This window comes from Chenopodium quinoa, unplaced genomic scaffold (genome assembly GCF_001683475.1).
Source record: "Chenopodium quinoa cultivar QQ74 unplaced genomic scaffold, ASM168347v1, whole genome shotgun sequence".
Classification (NCBI taxonomy): Eukaryota; Viridiplantae; Streptophyta; class Magnoliopsida; order Caryophyllales; family Amaranthaceae; genus Chenopodium; species Chenopodium quinoa.
In genome coordinates, this window is record NW_018745323.1 from 950,459 (window position 1) to 970,150 (window position 19,692).

Consider the following 19,692-nt stretch of genomic DNA (forward strand, 5'->3'; position numbering starts at 1 on the left):
TATGTTACTCACAAGTCACAATTTGAATTTAAACACTCCATTTCTACTTCACGTTCCCCCTTTTTGTAAAAAAATTTGAAGAGCTTTTTTGATGGAGATTTCATAAGCTCAAGGTCTGCTTCAATGGAGGAACATAACACCGAGATTGATCATACCCTTTACTTCTCCTTTTCGTAGGGTTTCTGTTTACTTCGCCACCGGAATTAAGGGTGGACATGCCGGTGGAAATAAAACTAAAGGTTGACAAAATATCGAGCTCCTTAAATGGAGCAAGTTTGCTATGGGAAGAGGAAGGAGAAGAACAATCTAGTTGTGAGATTAACATTGTAGTATACGACGTCAATATCGATTAATTAATAAAAATCACGAGTCATCAAATAAAGACAATTAAAAATTCATAAAGTTACTCAATATTACAAAATTGTCATTTGAGATGCATAATTTATTACCCAAATTGAGTATTTGAGGCAACCTCATTATAATAGTAGATAAAAGTGTCATTTCAGATATTCAGGTCGAGTTCAATAGAGTCAGGTCAGGTATATTTCAAAGTTAAAATCATGCTAAATTACTATGAGTTAACGTGAGCTGAAATCTTAAACAAATCATATTTTTTTTACGGGTCAGATTGGATTAGATTAGTCGAGTCGGTTTTGACATAGAAAGGGTTTATATAGGGTTTTACCTCTAACCACCTCAAATCCCAGCAAAACTCTCATTCTTCTGAAAAATGCTGTCTGCTCTTCGCTCTCGAGCTCATTCTCTCTCCTCTCCTTCTCTTCGGCAGCCATGGCTATGGAAGCTCAATCAGAGTACCCCATTTTCCTCTCTTACGCGCGACAAAGACGGTAGAACAGAGATTCTGAAGCTTGATGAAATCGAGAAAGTTCTCTCCGAAGTTAGGGCAGATGATATCAAGGTTATTCGAGTTGGTGATCAATGCGATTTGACCGATTACATGGTTTTCGCTACTGGAAGATCTTCTTGGCATGTTCGTAATATTGCTCAAGCCCTAGTTTACAAGGCAGGTTGTCTGTTTCTCCCTAATTTCTTTCTTTGTTTCAGAAATTAGGGTTTTGTTTTGTTGAAGTATATCTGCAATGAATTGAATTTTGCTGCATTGTGGGGTTATTAATTTGATTAGAATAAACAAGGGTGTATGATTTTTTTGATTGATTTTGCAATGTTTTCATACTTGTTGTTGTGTATCAGTTAATATCTGATCTTGTTGTATTGATTATAATTGCGAAAAATTAAGCATGTTGAAATTGGGAGTTTTGAATTATAACCCTGACAATTAATTACCTTATCATTGCGAATGTTTGTGGAGGATTACATGTTAATAAAATTAATTGGAATCATATGGATTGTTTTCGTCATACGGATTGTTGTCACATGAGTAGCTTACTGTAAGTCTGTAATGAGATATACATTTAGCAGAAATATGGTGTAAATGTGGATATAACAAAGATGGATACTTTGCAAAGGATATATGTAAAGCTATGGTTTCCTGACTTCTACCATGGGCACTACAAGAGTTACATAATGTTCCTTCATTATATTGTAAGTATTGTAAACTGAGGTTCTGCCTCATAGCTTATTAATGATTAGTAGTATAAGTTCCTCTCTTTGAGCAAACTGTAAGAGAGATACATGTTGGTTGTGGAGAATCTTTTTACGAGGCACCTCATAAGGACTCAAGATTTAGAACAATTTGTTGTAACTTGTAATAGTGAGACCTTAAGGAGACCTACATACTAAACATTTTTACGATCAGTATACGAGAAAAGGAGGGAAGAAGGAAATGAAATAAAAGAAAACATTAAATTGTGGGTTGAGCTTGTTTCTCTTAAGTAGAAAACTGGAGATAGTTTGATTAGAAATCATGAGATTGTTAAGCTAAAAAAACATTTTCAAATCCAAGCTTGGATTTATGAGGATGTTGAATCCATGTTCGAGGTGCCCTTAATGCATCCTGCAGTCTGCAGACCTTTCAGATAACTCTATACACATAGGTAAGTATGGGCAGTAGTATAAAAGAACCATCTTTCAGCACGTTACTGCTTACTGTTTCTGATCTGAATGATAGACCTGATAATAGCGTGTCGTCAAATTGTCATCATGGTGGATTGTGTCTCAGCTCTTTCATTAGTTTTGTTATCTCTGTGCCTCTGTGGAGTTTCTAGCTGCTTCGTGCATAGACCATGTGATATGCAAATAAAATTATAAACACATACCTTTTACAGTATGATAAGTGATGTTTACACTGCAATAACTGTTATAGGCTAAGCAGAAGCAGAAAGAAGCAAAGAGGATGTTGTTGCCAAGTGTGGAAGGAGAAGAAAGCGGCAATTGGATTGTTGTCGATTCTGGTTTTTTTTCTTTCTCTGCAGAGGCTCTTATCCACTTTGTCTCACTGATATACCTGCATTGCTATGAACTTTAATATGATTTTCAAGGGTATTAGGATATGAAAAAATTCTGAGAGTTTTGCTATTATTTTCATGTAACAATCAATCCTTCAAGCTTCAGTTATGGAAATAAATCTGTGCTTGGTGTACAAAGAATTGTTTTATGTCCGTTGTGATGTGATCTGTATCAATGTTTATTAGTTCCTGCTTGTCCATCATAGTAATTGCTTTGTTTGTCTGACCTATTATGATTGTCACTCGTTACTTGCATTATGGCTGTATGAAATAATTCTTGGCCATCTCATTAGTGACACCAAGTAGAGCTGGAAAAAAGGCATGTGGTGTTCGTGTTTGATCTTGTATTCATATTATGTTGCTCATAAAATCTATCAAAAAGTATGTAAAATGTAGGATCAATGCATAATTTGACCAATTTGTCAAAACGGGTCGTGTTTAGGTTGGTTCTGTGTCTTGTCAACTTCGTGTGTTCTCTCGGTAATTTCATGTTTGTGTCATGCCGGTTTCGGTTGTGTCTTGTTAGAGCTCATGTTAGAGATTGCCAGCTCTAACTCCAAGTCACAAACTTCAACTAAGTTCAGACCTTACAAGCCCTCTCAAAGCATCACTTTAAAGATCTCATTTCCATATGACTTACTAATAGAAAATTGGGTTGCTGAAGGCTAAAACTTCATAGAACTATTGATATAATTGAACTTTATGATCAATTCAAAAACCTTCAATTAATGGCTGGCCTTGGATCTACTTTATTCTTGGATCTAATTTAGTTGTCATGTCACGTCTCTCGACACTCAATCCTTATGCTAAGGGCAGGATTGAGATTGATCTTTCTGTAGTTCTTTTGGGGGCGTCATAGAACTTTAAACATCTAAATATAGGTAATAGGGACATGCATTTATGCCATTGCTTATTACTGTTGAAATGACACTCTGAACTATCTCCTAGCAGATGAAGATCACAGAACCTTTTTTTTTTGGTTGATTTGTTTTGTCTTCCTTTCATCTTTGTATTTTTGTTGTTTAGAATGTTTTCTTTTGCCATTGTATTTTATGATTATTGTTATAAAGCTTATTCCCCATTGATGTACATCTGTGATCTGACCATATCTGCTAACCAGTTTTCAGAACTCTTTATGTTTCCCTGTCCCTAGAACCAACAACTTCTAATACTTAAGTGGGAGGGAGAATTACATTTGAATAGTTGAATACTCTCTCAATTAGCTAGCTGTTAAGTTTTTTTTTCAGAGCTTTAGTGAATCCTGGAGATTATGATAGTTGTTTCTTTGGCAATAAAACTTTATGTTTGCCCCAGCCAACTATCTTGCACATGGAACCATATATAGCTAACTTCTTATTATCATTTTGTGGCTCAACATTTGAAGCTTTTCCATTAGAATGGAGACTTGTTAAATACAGAGTAGAAAGCCAGCTTTCCAAAGCCAAACCATAGATTTGAATTATGATTAGCCTAATAGAGATTAAGCAACTTTGTAGGGAATGGATTTTTCTTATTATTTCCTTTTTTTACGGAATATTATTAACTTTATTTAGCCCTTATATTTTTTTCGGTAGCTTAATTTTTGAGTAGTGAGTATATATCAGAAAAAAAAAATTATTTATATTATTTTTAATTTTTTTGGTATTGCTTTTACCATTACAGGTTCAGTGATTGTTCATGCATTAGATGAGAAAGCCAGAGCTTATTATGATTTGGAAAGTCGTTGGGCAAAGGAGAAGCCACCTGCTGAATCTAGCCAGGTTTACATTTTTTCTGTATAGAGATGACGGTGGTTGATAGTTTCAATTATTTTCAACTGGTTTAACTTATGGTAACTGCTGTGAAAAAAGGCTCATAGGGTAAAAGCCTTTTTTTATAAAAAAAAAAAAAAAAAAACGCCTATGTGTATGTGTTTTTTTTTTTCTTTTTTTGTTGGGGGGGGGGGGGGATTCCGTGTTTACAAATTTGCATTGTTATCAGTAGATAAATTAGAGAAGCTAGATGAATATCTAGTTGCCAAGTATTTGATGAAATATTTCAATTTTGATATTTTCTTGTTGGGCAAACTGCAACAAATTGAACCTCATATGCTAATCTTTTAGTATATTGAGCATTTGGGGATCTACAATCTTAGTAATGGTACTGGCTGAACAGTATCCATGCTGTACATGAGGTACTGTTGTTTGAGTGTACGGTCTTCCTTAGAAGTTGGGCGTTGTATCACAATATTGTATTGAATCCATCTTGTATCAATGTGTTCAGGAACTGGATACAGCTTTGGTGAAGGTTCGGCGCAAGAATAATTCAAAGAAACGAGTGCAAGCCAATGCTTAAGTTTAAGCTCTGTTCTGGTGCTGTAAATAAGGGTGGTTCGGATAGAAATACTCACCACCTTTTTAATTTTTTTTTTGAAGTGCTATAACTTTTTGAAATACTAGTTCTAATTAATAATTGATTTTTTTGGACTATAATACAGTTGTAGAAATGATTTTTGTGGGCATATTTTATTTAAATCTTTTTTTTTTTTTGGACAGAATCTAATGATCCTTAATAATTTAATATAGAGCCAATAGAGGGAATCGTTAGCTAGTGAGAGTATGAAACTCGATTGTACAATGAGAATTGAGCAAAATACATTGAGGGGGTACTACAATAGTTTACATGATTCTCACAACCCTCATTTTCTTCATGCCTCCCATACAAATTACAGCACCACAGCAAGCCATGATCCCATATTCCCAACACCCACAGTCCAACCCACCAAATACTGATAAACTTGTATTTTCTCAAATGTGTGTATAACCATAATAAGTTAGTTTGATTAACAATTTAGGTTAAATTATGTACACATCATTACTTCGTATATAGAAGATATCACACATTCAAACATAGATAAAAAAAGATAAAAGAGTAAAACTCGTAATCAAAATCTAAGCCATTCTCTACAACGGAGGCCAAATCAATGTTATGGCAACCTATATGAAACATTCAGAAACAAGCATTGGTTTATAAAGAATGTAATCAATATTCAATACTAAATGTAAAATCCAAAAAACAAACAAAAACGTTATTTCATGGTTTCTATCTTTTTTTTTTTTTTTGAACGGTCATGGTTTCTATCTAATATAATATATTGAAAACTGAAAACAAACATGGATCGAGTTGATTAGGATCCTACTAAAGAGAGGACATGAGATGGTGTTGTTGAACAAGGTTCGTAAACCAAGTGATGAAAGATATGATGGCCGCAATAACTCCTATCACTAGAGAGATGCCAACTATAGCAGCAACCAATATACAACCAAAGAAAAATGTTATTGCTAATATGAAACGTACTATTTTCCATGTGTCGCTAACAACACCCTTCAATGTTACGGAGGCAACTACATATTGTCTACATCCTCAAATGTCGTTCCTTCTTGCATCGGCGTCGGCGTTGGCGCTATACCAGATTCTATCATTCTTCTACCTTGCCTTTTTCAGCTTCACACTAGACCCTGTTTATCTTATTTTTAATTTTTTCAATTTCAACGATAAGCTTTGTTTGGGGTACGGTATATATTACGATATTTGATTAGTGTTATGATAGGATTAGGGTTTCGCACAGTGGTGAGGTGTTAAAAATTAATCTGAATAAAACTTGATTTAGATTTCAATTTGTATAAAAAAAAATTAATTAAGCATAACTCAAATCTAACATATCATATCATCACTTCACTAAAAAATAACGCCGAGAATTCGTATAAAAATGTTATAAAAATGTTATAAATTTAGTCCGGTATATAAGAAGGTTCGAGCACTTGACCTCTTAGAAGAATAAGATTATAAGAGTCAATTATACTTTTATCTTTGCATAGTAAATGATATTATAGTTTATACTACAAATAAAGACATATAGTAGTAACCTGGTGCAATGCCCAGGTTTTCCACTAGTTTATTTTTTAGGAAAAATTAAAAAGAATAATTCCACCTTTCGCTCATCTGCTCAAAATAATCCCACCTTTTCGAATTCCAGAAATAATCCCACCTTAACACCCCATCTGCTCAAAATGAACCTTTTTACCTACAACTGTTTAAACATGTAAATTTTTTGTTTTGTTTTTTTTAATAAATAAAACAAAGGAAAAAGGAAAAAAAAAAAGAAACAAAAAGAAAAAATCCCAAACCCCCTAACCCACCCCACCCCACCATTGGCACCGCCTATCCCCCACCATTTTCCACCTCCCCCTTTTCATTTAACCACCATGACCATCACCAATTCACCACTAAACTAACCACCTTCCCAGTTCCCACCATCACCACCATCCCACGATGCAAGCCCAGCCCAGCCACCTGAGCCACGTCCACCTAAGATGCAGCGCTGCCCCGCCACCTGAGCCAAGCCCACCTAACCCAAGATTTCAACCGCCATTGATTCCGTTTTGTCAAGCTCCGAGGTTTAATCCCCACCCCAAATTGTCAGAGAAGGGGCTGCCATGTCCAATTCCCCTCTTAATCTTCTAATCGAAACCCACCTGAATTAGAAACTTTGTTCGAATTGGAGTTTCTCGGCAACCATGTCCATGTCCGGCCAGAACTCAGCTCGATCAACGCTGCCATGGGCCCGATGACGAATTACTTCACACAATGCTGCCATGGGAATCGGGGAAGGGGAAGTGGAAGGAGAAGGGAAGGGAATATGAGAAGGGGAAGTGGAAGGGGGAACGGAGAAGGGGAAGGAATCGGAGAAGGGGATGGAATCAAGAAAGGTGGCTGGTTCGGCTGTTCTACCGGCGGTACGGTTGGTCTAGCTTTTCCGGCGTCAGGGGGTTGTGATGGTGGTGATAAAGAGGTGGCGGCAGGGGGTTGTAATGGTGGCGATGAACAGGGTGGTCGTGGGGCTGGGAGTTTTTTTTTTTTTTTTTTTTTAATTGTTTTATTTTTTTTAATTATTTAAAATTAGGACCAATTAGAAGGTGACAAGTGTTAAGTCACCTTCTAAAACAGGTTACTAATTTCATAAACCGGTAAAAGGTTCATTTTGGGAAGATGGAGTTACAAGGTGGGATTATTTCTGGAATTCGACAAGGTGGGATTATTTTGAGCAGATGGGCGAAAGGTGCAGGGGCGGAAGATAGTAGGGGCCAAAGGGGGCCAAGGCCCCCTCAAGTGAATTGCTTTACATTGGTAATATTTGGATTTTAGTACAAGTAAAAGTATAAAAAATTCATGTGGCCCCCGCCAAACAAATAAAAAAAAATTAATACAAAACCAAACTCACACTTTATGTACTAATATTAACGCATGTGATGAGTTTGGTACTTGATATTTCTAGATTCTACTATATTATATTGTTAGATAAGACAAAATATAAATATTGCAACTAAATAAAAATAAAAGATAAAAGAATTATCTAATAAAAAAATAACAACTTGCAAACATTACAATTCACTTCAACACAAAATTACAAAAGGAAAGCAGTGAAAACCCCCAAAGTGACGAAACAAACAGTACATATCACCATTGAAGTTTCTTGCTTGCTGTTGTTGATTTTCCTTAATTCAGGTAATTTAATTATCAATTTCTACTTAATCTTGTTTGTTTACTTCAATTTTCATATTAATTACAGGTTTAGTGTGTTGAATAAATAGTTAGAGTGAGATTTTGAATTAGAAATTTTGGGGTTTAATACTCTAATTGTATATGTAAATCAGTAAATGTGTAAATCCAAACAATTATATGAAATTTGTGAATAATTAGAATAATTAATACAATTGCAATTATACTTGATATATTGCCCAATAATCATTAGATTTGATTATGCTTTTTTTACTGTTAATTTTTGTAATTTAGGAATGACAAAGAGGACTATCACTTCTTATTTTCTTCCACAAAAAAAGGGCAGGGGTGATGAAGATATACCTGTTGTTGAGCCAAATCAGCCAATTATCATTGATAATGAAGAAGTCGAACGTAATATTAATAATGACAATGTTGATGAGCAAATGCCTAATGAAGAAGGTATTGGTCTTGATTTTTTAATGCGTGATCCTGGGTTGCGTAAGCAAATTGAGACATATGATTCAGATGAAAAAGATTTGATTAGGAGATCTTACATTGATTTTGGGCCATATCAACCTAAACTTGATAATTATCCATACTCTGGTTCCGAAAAACACCCACGTAGGTTCCAAAAAAGTTGGTTTGTGAAGTTTCCTTGGTTAGAGTATTCTCCCACAATGGATGCTGCTTATTGTTTCTATTGCTTTCTTTTTGCTAAAAAGCCTCTTGGAAGATGTGGTTCGGATACATTCACCGTGAAGGGCTTTAAAAATTGGAAGAAAGTAAATAATGGGAAGGATTGTGCATTTTTGTGTCACATGGGGAAAGATTCCAATTCTGCTCATAACTTTTCAACAAAGTGTTATTTTAATCTCAAAAATCAATCCGCTCACATTGAGAAAGTAGTAGAGAAAGTAACTGCAGAGGAGATTGTCAAGAATCGTTTACGCCTTAAGACATCAATAGATGCTGTTAAATGGTTAACTTTCCAAGCTTGTGCATTTAGAGGGCATGATGAACGTTCTAGTTCAATTAATCAAGGGAACTTCTTGGAGATGCTAAAACTTTTAGCATCATATAATAAAGATGTTGATTCGGTTATTTTGGATAATGCCCCAAAGAATGCCAAATACACTTCTCCACTAATCCAAAAGGAGATTCTACATGTTTATGCAAGAAAAGTGCAAAATAGTATACGTGAGGAAATTGGTGATGCAAAGTTTTGTTTGATTGTTGATGAGTCTAGGGACATTTCTAAGAAAGAACAAATGGCATTAGTAGTGAGATATGTTGATAGAAGTGGATTGGTAAGAGAGCGATTTTTGGATTTGGTCCATGTCAAAGACACTACATCAAAAACATTAAAAAGGGAAATTTGTGCTGTCTTGTCTCATCATAACCTTAACCTTCAAAATATTAGAGGTCAAGGGTATGACGGTGCAAGTAATATGCGCGGAGAGTGGAATAGGTTTCAAGCTTTATTTATGAAGGAGTGTCCTTATGCCTATTACATTCATTGTTTGGCACATCAACTACAACTAGCTCTTGTTGCTGCATCTAGGGAAGTGCCACAGATTCATACTTTCTTTCAACAATTAATTTTTGTTGTTAATGTGGTCACTAGCTCTTCAAAGCGACATGACGAGTTACAAGCAACTCAATTGGCTGAAATTGAACATCTAGTTGAGATTGAGGGGCTTGAGACGGGAAAAGGTCTCAATCAAATCGGTACATTACAACGACCAGGTGATACTAGATGGAGCTCGCATTACAAGTCAATATCTAGTTTGTTAAGAATGTATTGTGCTACTCGCTTAGTTCTTGCTAACATAGCTAGTGAAGGAACAACTTATGCTCAGAGAGGAGATGCTCTTAATGGAGTTAAGTTGTTAATGTCATTTGAATTCGTATTTAACATACATGTTGTGAAGGAGATTATGGCCATCACCGATGGACTTTGTCAAGCACTACAATTGAAGACCCAAGATATTGTAAATGCAATGCATTTAGTTTGCACTACAAAGACATTACTTCAAACTTTAAGGAATGATGGGTGGGAGAGTTTGCTACATAATGTTAAAGTTTTTTGTGAGAAAAATGGTGTTACAGTTCCCGACATGGACTCTCCTTATGTTGATGTGCTTAAATCTATAAGGCAACAATCAAGAAAAAAAGACAATGTGACAATGGAACATCACTATAGAGTTGATATATTTATGGTTGCTATAGATCGTCAATTGCAAGAGCTAAACGCAAGATTTAGTGAGCGAGCTACTAAACTTCTCATTTTAAGTGTGGCCTTGAATCCAAGAGATGGTTACAAGTCATTCAATATAGAGCATATTTGCAAGCTAGCTCGAGATTTTTATCCTATTGATTTCACAAAACATGAGAAAGATCATTTGAGTTATGAATTGCAACATTATTGGCTTGATATTCCTATTCATCCAGTGTTGAAGAACTTAACTACTCTTGGTGATTTATGTCAAGGATTAGTGACTACAGAAAAAATAAAAGATTATCCTCTTGTTTCAAGGTTAATTCGTCTCGTATTAACTCTTCCAGCATCTACTGCAACAACTGAGAGAGCTTTTTCAGCCATGAAGATAGTGAAAACAAACCTTCGAAGTAAGATGGAGGACGATTTTTTGAAGGACTACTTAATAGTGTATATAGAAAAGGAGATAGCGGAAACACTTAGTGAAGATGCCATCATTGATGCTTTTTATATGATGAAAGAGAGACGAGCACAACTAAAATGATATAAGATAAATGATAAGGTATGTTTTTCTTCATGTAGTACTATGGTAATTTTTTTGGAATATGTTCTATAACTCTATATTCATTGCTTATATAAAATATATTTTTGTTGTTGTGATATGTGGATTAATAAATTGATGTGTGAAAATGTTCATTATTTTTATCGTCATCGTAGTTCCCTTTACTTTGGCCCCCGTTAAATAAAATTCCTGGTTCCGCCCCTGGAAAGGTGGGATTGTTCTTTTCAATTTTTCCTATTTTTTATATGTAGGGGCATTTTTAGTTTTTGAATATATATATTTTACAAATTCTAAATATCTAGCCGTAATCTATATTATTTATTTATATATAACTAGCATAGTTCCCGTGCGATGCACGATTTACAAATCAACACATTAATTTATAGTTTAACTTAATGATTAATAACGGAATCACTAAAATTAACAAATTAATCATTCATCGTTGTATATACACACAAATAAAGGCTCACAATAATGATCAATGGATAAATTAGGAAATGACAATGTAAATACTGTATTTACAAACAAACATTTTTCAGTAATATTTTACGATCCCTTAAAAAATAAAATAAAATTTTAAGTTATTCTCATTTCTAATTTATTTTTAATTTTTCCAAATTGAGGGTTTCAATCCAGTGAAAAAGGCAAACTAATAACAAACATCATGATAAAATATTTTTTTCCTATGAATAAAGACTTTATGTAGGTTTTACTTACAACAAAAAATTTAAGTTTGAAACTAACTCTATTTTTTTTATTATTTGCAACTAATAAGAAATTTTTTGTATCCCATAAATAATGCACCCTTGTTACAACTTGCAAGCAAAAGAAACAGGGGTAATACTAAGAACCAAATATGTTGAACATTAGTATGATTCATATAAATTTTAGAATATGTTCACTCAAATACCTAGCCAACCCTACTACATACTACTTTTCATGTTTTTTTTTTTCAATTAAATTTCTATTTTTAAACCCCGCATAATACCTGTTTTGCATTACCTCGAAAATGACAATGAACATACACGGATCGAGTTGATGTTGCTAGCTGCTCATAACGCTCGCTGTCGTGCACGCTGAGATCGAGGCCTTTATTAGGTGGAGCTGCTAAAGGCTGCCCTGCTTGTCGTGGAGGCCGGAGTACGTAACTAGGTATTCACATATGCTAAAGCTTTACCATCCTATTATTATTATTGTAACAATCATGTATCTACTACTAATAATAAATAATGCACAATAGAGTATTTGACGCAAATAAAAGAAAAAAAAAACTTTATATATTTCATGGTTTATTTTGATACATTGGTTTATAGAATATTTTAAAACAATTCATAAATTAAAAACCTATATAGCCTGCAACAAATTTGATTAACCAAAAGAGGAAGTAAAAGACGCCGAAACCAAGTATTCCTACTAGAGTGAAGCTCAACATAATCGCAATCAATGAAAAACCAATGTAAAATATTTCAAGTATCATATCGCATGGAAAGGGAAACACTATTAAAATATGGTCGCGTAAAATAAGTGTAACACTTATTAAAATACGGAAGGGAGAATCGAGGCCGCCACCTACTCATCATAAAAGTCGATGACCAAACCCGGGAAAATTTACAGTTAAACATCGTATCCATCGTCACACTTTAACTACCTCTTCGGAGCTTCCAAAGCCCTGCTATTACTACATTTCTGAAATATCTACCCATTTTCTTTCAGCAATTTCGTCGAACACTTTGTGTGCATTGGAGAAAGAAATGGCCACCATTTCTGGAGCTGTTTTCAATTCATTGAGCTCTTCCTGCGACCAAAAGATCTCTCTTTTCAGACAATGCAACCCCATTTCTCGTAAATTGGAATCTTCCCAGCTTAATAATTGTCTGGGTTATCAATGTAGATCACTCCGTTCTTTTACTTCTTCAGGTAATTGATTTCTTCAATTGTTGTTGCTTTTTGTAAGATTAATTCTTCTTTTTAGGATTTGGGTTTTTTCTGTTGAGGTTGATTCTTTCTTCTGTGTTGTTTATGATCTAACTCATGATTTTAGTTTGATTTGAAATTGTTATACAGGTCATAATCATATAATTAAACGTATAATTTGAAATTGTTATACATTACATATAAGTTGATAGTTATAGTATAATCTAACATATGATCGATCCTTCTAGTAGGTGTAAGAGCTCAAGTTGCCACAGTAAAACAACCAAATATTGAAATGGTACAAAATGTAGAAGCTCCTGTTGCTATTGTGACTGGAGCATCTAGGGGTATTGGTAAAGCAACTGCACTAGCCTTGGGCAAAGCTGGTTGCAAGGTACTTGCATTTCATTCTTCTTAATGTATGTATACCCTGTTGCTCTTTTTTTCTTTCAATGATCATCATACTTTTCTGTGTTACAGGTCCTGGTTAATTATGCAAGGTCATCAAAGGAAGCTGAACTAGTCGCGAATGAGGTACATTTGTTTTATAGATTTTTCAGCATACTTTCATGGAAGAAGTTGTTCTTTTTTGTGATTTATATTCATAAGTGTCTTACACTATGGTTAATTTACTCTCTCTACTGCTAGATAAGGGTCTATAATGCCTCCTCTTTCTTTATAATTTAATATCGACTTCTTGATTACCATTTCCCTTTAAATTATTTCCTGCCTTCCTCAAGCTTCATAACTGATATAATCTGCATTTCCGATAACCCTCCTATGGTCGGTTCTTACATATTTTGTCTATATGTAATCAGTAGTCTGAACAAATAAATGTTTTGTGGTCATCTCAATCTGATTACAGTGGTTTTCAATGCTCAAAACTTAGATAACCTATTTAATGGAATAAAGGTAATCAAAAAGTGAAGAATCTGTTACTGTACTATTGATTGTTCCACAATAAAAACCTTGCTGTTGGAGGGCTTTCTTGTTTACTGTGTTATTGTTCTGTGCCTATTGGTGGCATTTAGTTAATGATATTTTGCCTTATAATGCTTTACAAACTTATTATTGAATCCTAAACTATTCCTAGATTGAGGCTTGTGGTGGGCAAGCTATTACTTTTGGAGGTGATGTATCCCAAGAATCAGACGTGGAGTCCATGATAAAAGCTGTGAGTTTATTTTGCTCTTGTCACTTCTCTGTCTTCCCCCTCTGTTGTTTCCTTCCCTTTTGAGTAATCATCTAGTCATCTACTCTATATTACTTAATTACTGTTCTTTATGTTCTACATACAGGCGACTGATGCTTGGGGAACTGTTGACATCTTAGTAAACAATGCAGGTACTGATGTTCATTTGCATACGCCAGGTCAAATTTACACTAAACTTATATTTGCTCCTCTTAACAAATTTTTGGTACTTTCAGGAATTACAAGGGATGGTCTTCTGATGAGAATGAAGAGATCTCAGTGGCAGGATGTCATTGATCTGAATCTTACTGGTGTTTTTCTCTGTACACAGGTAGCCTGTAAATCTAATGAGTTTTGACTTTTCTCATGTCTATGCTTGAAAACTTTCAATTTATTCATGTCTGCGTGTCTTTGCAGGCTGCAGCAAAAATTATGATGAAAAAGAAGAAGGTATCATAACGTACCTGACTTCTTTCACCTCTTTTCCTGATCAGGATTTCTGCATGTTTCCCAATTAAAGTTTACTGCTTGTTTCACAGGGCAGGATAATCAATATAACCTCTGTCGTTGGCTTGATAGGAAATGCAGGACAGGCCAATTACAGTGCTGCGAAAGCCGGAGTAATTGGCCTCACTAAGTCAGTCGCAAAGGAATATGCAAGCAGGGGAATCAATGTATATTTTTCATAGTAGTTTTTGAAACTGTTAGTTGATACTTTCTTTGGCAGTTAGTGGTTTAGTGAAATCTCAAATTTTTGTTGTACTTCTGTTATTGCAGGTTAATGCTATAGCACCAGGGTTCATTGCATCAGACATGACTTCAAATCTCGGGGAAGATATTGAGAAAAAACTCATGGCTGCCATCCCGTTAGGTATTGCAAAACATATACTATGTGATATTTTGCAAAACATTTACTACATGATTTTCTTTACAGCCCCCCCCCCCCCCCCACATTTCCCCTCTTGTTGCCTGACATCGTAATATGTTATCTTGTTTTTACTTTCCAAGAAACATTCTCTTATCTTTGCCTGATGATTATGTAGAAAACTATCGTTAACTTGGGTATCCACTGTTCTAGATTTTTCTTGCCAACCATGTTGGATGACGCTTTTTTTGTCTGATTTAATTTTCATTAGACAAGTCAAGGACCTTGTCTCCAAAAGATTCGAAGAGACCAATCATTCATGCAATTTGCACAAGTCTTTGAATGTTTATATCTCCAGTCTCATCTTTATGCTATTCTTTGCTATGATATTATTTCAAGATAGGTAACAAGGAGTATTTTAAAGTTCTAAGAAGCATATACAAAATGGAAACTTTATTCTTGGTATGAGAAGTTTGATGAGATCCTTATACTTGCTTCTTTTTGTTGGAAGTTGAGATCTTTATTCTCTGAAAAGTATCCTACATTTTGGTCTAGTACTTTTTATGATATGATCAATTCAATTTCTGATCATAAAAATATACCTTCATCTCTTACTTCAACAAGTCAGCAGCAAGCATAACATCCTTGCTTTGACTATGGAGAGAATTGCAATTAGCTACAAATACTTTGGGTTGGGGAGATATATATTCTTTACTCTGGTAAGCTATATGGATATATTGGATCATAGATGATCTTATTGATTTTTGGGAAAGATCTTTGACAAGGTGCCCATTAGGTTAGGTCATCCACCATTTTTCTTTCATGTATTGTCTTTCGTCAGTATTCAGTGAGACAATGTCAAACATTTGCGGTTAAACTGGTGAAATTGTCAATTGGAACTCTCATAGTTCCATCAGAAGGTATCTTTAAGGGTGGGAGTTGGCAGAGCTTGCTAATCTAGTAGCATGTTCTTCATTCAATTTCGAAACAAGCTTATTCATCTATTTTAGCGGTGTGGTTTGTACTCTCTTTTTATACTCGTAAAAATTTCTACAAGGAACTTCAAGTCAACATCCTTGTCTGGAAATATAGGGTCTTAATGTGAATCAAGATTTTATGAATAGCTGTGATAAGAAACTTTAAGGTTTGGAAAGGGTTGATAAATGATTCCACAATTTGGTGTTGAGTTTTAAGCTTTACTGGAAAATGTACCTAGTATCTCTCTCTAGACTATCGGCTTTCCAAAAGTTTTTTCTTCAGATGTACAATGACAAGACATGAACATGGGTGCTCTCTTTGTGTTTTCCTGTATTGTGGAGGGTTACTGTTTGTTTTCCCCTTGATCTGAAAAAAGAGAAACAACCAACTTACTAAATTTTTCTATCAGAATTTGAAATTTTCTTAAATAAAAAAAGGAAAGAAAGATTTTGGCTTTCCATGTAGTGGGAAACACTTTGTTAAATTCTTACAACGATCACAAGTGCACCAGCCAATGATCAGCCACCACGTGGGCTAATCACATATACCAGACGAGCAAAGGGAGCCTTGAAGGACAAGGGTAGTGGAGCAGCACAAGCAACAGGGCAGCTGTCCTATGCAGCCATACAGCAGCCAAATGGTGCATATCAGACAAATGGTTAGGTGGGATCTTTTTTTTGACAGCCATTGGCTGAGTGTACATATAAAAAGGGGAAGAGAGGGGTAGGGCTAGGTAGCTGATTATTATGTAAGGAAATCCTAGAGACTCGTGGCCTCAAGTCACCCTTAGGAGAGTAGCAGCCTCAAGCTGCCCCTGTAAGAAACTTGCTTGAGTGAAAGAAAAATCCCACCTTTGTTCCCTCAATTTTATTTCTTCCTTTTCTAGCTAATTAATAGTAGCTGTTATTGTTAGTGGTTCGTTACAAAGTACTAGGTTAGGCTGGCTTTTTCTTTCAAAGTTTCTCAAAACTTGATAATCTTTTTCTTAAGTTTCTTTTGAAAGTCCTCTGTGTCTTTTTGTTCAAAGATGTTACTTTTACTATTACTGTGCCAACCATTATTCAAAATTTCTTGATCTGTATATATGCCTCTAAGCTGATCCATGTATTTGGATGCGAAATTGCATTAATATTCTGGCCTGGCATGTCCCCTTATCTCTAGTGTCTTGCAGTATATACTGTTAAAACATTCAAAGCTGTTATGAAGGCTTCCCTGAATTAATTGCAGTATTGCCGTCAAATAATTATCAATTCACGATTGAAATTAAATTTAGTATGGTGAAGAAACCCTGTGCGATTTATATACATCTTGTTTGTGGGTTCAGGGAGGTATGGTCAACCAGAAGAAGTTGCTGGACTAGTGGAGTTTTTAGCCCTTGATCCGGCAGCCAGTTATATAACTGGACAGGTTTGTGGATCTTCTGTTTCCCTGTTTGTTTCTAAAGAGTTTCCCCTAATAACTTCCTGCTCTATAATATGTATGAAGTACATTTCTTTGTATCAGTTGCAATTTATTTGCGCCTTGTCTTTAGCCTTTGATTAAACTTCCAAGTTTGCTCTTATATTTTTGGGGTTTATCTGTCATACAGGTGGTAACAATAGATGGAGGAATGGTTATGTAAAGTGCTTAGTGATCCCAGCATCGAGGCAGAAGGCGTTTTCAGAACTCTCGTTAGTACCCGTATACTTTATAATGCTCTAGCCTGAATTGAATTAACTTCGTCCATTGCAATCTGCGATGTTATCAGGATCATATTCGTCCTGATGATCAGATGAATAAATGACCCAGGTGTTACGGACGATGATTGAAGTTCAGTTGATAGGTGAACAAGGCTAGTAATAAGGCAAAAACAGTGATTTTTTTAATTTTTTTGGCTGCAGATGTTATCACTTACCCCCTAGTAATAGTATACATGTATTTGATATTGGTGTTGAAGAGCTAATTGACAGCTTTCCACTGTATTGTTTGATGATGATGAGTGATTAAACCTTTAGACAAGTATAATAAAGTCTTTATGTATGTTAAAAATACAAAGAATGAAAGAACTGTGTTGTTTGAATGTGAATGATATTTGTGAATGGTTAGGATTTGATGCACAATAAAACTTGCCATATATCTTTATGCATTTTTGTAACAAATGGAAATAGGGCATCCCAAATTCCCAATCCACAAGTTGAAGACTGTTAGTCTACCCAATGGCCGCTGTGTATATAATCCATCTGTAATAGAATTTGATAGATAGCGAAGTTCCACTGGTACCCGATAGATAACCCCCTTGATTAGCCTGATAGGTAAATGTAGCTATCTCTGTACTTTGGTGTTATGTAAAACATCTCCTTCAATAATCGAACATCTCCGACTCGGATAATATTTTTCTTAATTATGTGGCTGAAGACAAACAAGAAGGGAATATCCCCTTAATAAAAAAAACCATCACAAAAATTTTAAAAATACAAAATGAAAGTGATTGCAATTTGCAAATCTAAAGGTGTTTACTTGACGCAATCACAGTATGAAAACAACCAAGGACTCTTTGATTTTTTTTATTCTTTATTTTTTATTTATTTATTTATTTATTGAAGAAAGGAGGACTCTTTGATTTTATCATAAAATGATTCTCAGGAATCTGACTTTTTATGCGCACCCTTATAAAATTTTACAATTCATTGTCACATCTAATTTCATATTTATTCGACCTTTACCAATTATAATAAGCTAACTTAAACCCCCAAAAGTCAAAATATATCATAGCAGTTCCATTTATTCATTATCTAATCATTATATTATACCAATTTTTTATCATCTATAAAAAATTTTGTTCATTATTTCTCTTGTCAAATTATTCAAGCTTTAATTTTTAATTAGTTTGCATTATTATCATGGATATTACAGCTCAATTATCCTCTTGTTATGACCTTAAACTTCCTCAATTCTTGCTTTTTTTTACATCAATCTATGTTTTTGCACACAAAATCTTTCAAAATTGGGGTCCAAAGCACCGTTATGATGCATGTAGTTGCTTCTTATCATTATCTCATGGAACCCCATCAGTTATTTTAGCAGTTTTTGCATTGTTTTTGGTTAAAAATACAAATAACCAAGAAATCCCATCAACAATTTTTGTATCAAAAAACACCCCATTTCAAAATTTAGTGCTTGAATTTAGCTCAAGTTATTTTATAATGGATCTTATTCATTACTTTGTTTTTAACCCAAAAAATGTGCTTTTTATTGCTCATCATTTGGCTAGTCTATTTGGTCTTCTTACTTGTAGGTTTGTGGCTAATCATGGGGCTTTTGCTATATTAGTAATCCTGGTTCTTGCTGAGGTAACTAGTCCAGTGCAGAATGTATGGTCATTGGCAAGGTTACGAAAGGCCGATTTTCGTGTAGCGAAACAGGTGTATGATTACTTGTCACCAAGGTTTTACACATTCTATACTGCTGTTAGAGGTGTGTTTGCACCTCTGTTTGTGATCAAGATGGGTTTTGTGTATGCTAGTGGCGCGACGAATAGCGTGATTCCAAGATGGGTTTGGTGTTCTTGGATGTTGTTGACTGTGTCTGGTATCATGGGTAGCTTGTTGTGGATTTTGAATCATTGGATTGAGTTTTACAAAGAAAGTTTGTGCAAGAAAGAGAAGTTGAAATGATGAATGATATAATCTACTGGTATTATTTGTGGTGTATTTTGTTTTTTTTTGACAAAATGTTATTTATAGTGTATTCTAGTTTATTAGCAAGTGTGTATAATTTACCAATAATTGGTTAGTGTTGACTAGTGTGATTGTACTTTCTGGGTTGTATTAATGAATCTGTAAATATTTTAAACAGATGATTAAATATCGTTAGTTTTTCTTTGGTTCGTTAATGTACAGTATGAATAACTCTGCAACTTATATAATCCAAAATATTTTCATTGTTTACATTTATACATTATTGAGAAAAGACTACCCTAACCTTCCCATGTAATTTTCTTTTTTAACAAATAAACCA

General features: G+C 34.6%; 4 protein-coding genes across 7 annotated transcripts; all 4 read left to right on the top strand.

The window, feature by feature from the left end:
• Positions 1-674: 674 nt before the first annotated feature.
• Positions 675-4,953, top strand: LOC110712407 (protein Iojap-related, mitochondrial-like). Of its 2 annotated transcripts, XM_021890868.1 has the most exons (4): positions 682-1,024; positions 2,285-2,372; positions 4,089-4,186; positions 4,689-4,953. In XM_021890868.1, the coding sequence occupies exons 1-4, from the start codon at positions 731-733 to the stop codon at positions 4,758-4,760; spliced, it is 552 nt and encodes a 183-aa protein (XP_021746560.1). In that variant the 5' UTR covers positions 682-730; the 3' UTR covers positions 4,761-4,953. The 2 variants fall into 2 exon arrangements, with proteins under 2 accessions (XP_021746561.1, XP_021746560.1); XM_021890869.1 differs by lacking the exon at positions 2,285-2,372 and having other exon boundaries at positions 675-1,028.
• Positions 4,954-7,032: 2,079 nt separating this feature from the next.
• Positions 7,033-10,729, top strand: LOC110712472 (zinc finger MYM-type protein 1-like). Its single transcript, XM_021890937.1, has 2 exons — positions 7,033-7,312; positions 8,259-10,729. Exons 1-2 carry the CDS (start codon positions 7,033-7,035, stop codon positions 10,727-10,729), a joined length of 2,751 nt encoding a protein of 916 aa, XP_021746629.1.
• A 1,133-nt stretch (positions 10,730-11,862) lies between these two features.
• On the top strand, positions 11,863-17,761 carry LOC110712365 (3-oxoacyl-[acyl-carrier-protein] reductase 4-like). Of its 3 annotated transcripts, XM_021890817.1 has the most exons (12): positions 11,863-11,899; positions 12,461-12,664; positions 12,910-13,055; positions 13,142-13,195; positions 13,755-13,835; positions 13,960-14,005; positions 14,090-14,184; positions 14,271-14,303; positions 14,393-14,527; positions 14,631-14,724; positions 17,021-17,103; positions 17,285-17,761. In XM_021890817.1, the coding sequence occupies exons 2-12, from the start codon at positions 12,499-12,501 to the stop codon at positions 17,315-17,317; spliced, it is 966 nt and encodes a 321-aa protein (XP_021746509.1). In that variant the 5' UTR covers positions 11,863-11,899; positions 12,461-12,498; the 3' UTR covers positions 17,318-17,761. The 3 variants fall into 3 exon arrangements, with proteins under 3 accessions (XP_021746509.1, XP_021746507.1, XP_021746510.1); XM_021890815.1 differs by lacking the exon at positions 11,863-11,899 and having other exon boundaries at positions 12,119-12,664; XM_021890818.1 differs by lacking the exon at positions 11,863-11,899 and having other exon boundaries at positions 12,124-12,664; positions 12,913-13,055.
• Positions 17,762-18,878: 1,117 nt separating this feature from the next.
• LOC110712473 (TLC domain-containing protein At5g14285-like) lies at positions 18,879-19,349 on the top strand. Its single transcript, XM_021890938.1, has one exon. The coding sequence runs from the start codon at positions 18,879-18,881 to the stop codon at positions 19,347-19,349; it is 471 nt and encodes a 156-aa protein (XP_021746630.1).
• The last annotated feature ends 343 nt before the right edge of the window (positions 19,350-19,692 follow it).

Coding starts and splice junctions, on each gene's coding strand:
- LOC110712407 (XM_021890868.1), top strand. CDS start 731: ATGCTGTCTGCTCTTCGCTCTCGAGCTCATTCTCTCTCCTCTCCTTCT. Junction 2,373..4,088: donor TTGGATTGTTGTCGATTCTG/GTTTTTTTTCTT, acceptor TTACCATTACAG/GTTCAGTGATTGTTCATGCA. Junction 4,187..4,688: donor CACCTGCTGAATCTAGCCAG/GTTTACATTTTT, acceptor CAATGTGTTCAG/GAACTGGATACAGCTTTGGT.
- LOC110712472 (XM_021890937.1), top strand. CDS start 7,033: ATGACGAATTACTTCACACAATGCTGCCATGGGAATCGGGGAAGGGGA. Junction 7,313..8,258: donor GGGTGGTCGTGGGGCTGGGA/GTTTTTTTTTTT, acceptor TTTGTAATTTAG/GAATGACAAAGAGGACTATC.
- LOC110712365 (XM_021890817.1), top strand. CDS start 12,499: ATGGCCACCATTTCTGGAGCTGTTTTCAATTCATTGAGCTCTTCCTGC. Junction 13,836..13,959: donor TGGAGTCCATGATAAAAGCT/GTGAGTTTATTT, acceptor TTCTACATACAG/GCGACTGATGCTTGGGGAAC. Junction 17,104..17,284: donor CCAGTTATATAACTGGACAG/GTTTGTGGATCT, acceptor TCTGTCATACAG/GTGGTAACAATAGATGGAGG.
- LOC110712473 (XM_021890938.1), top strand. CDS start 18,879: ATGGATCTTATTCATTACTTTGTTTTTAACCCAAAAAATGTGCTTTTT.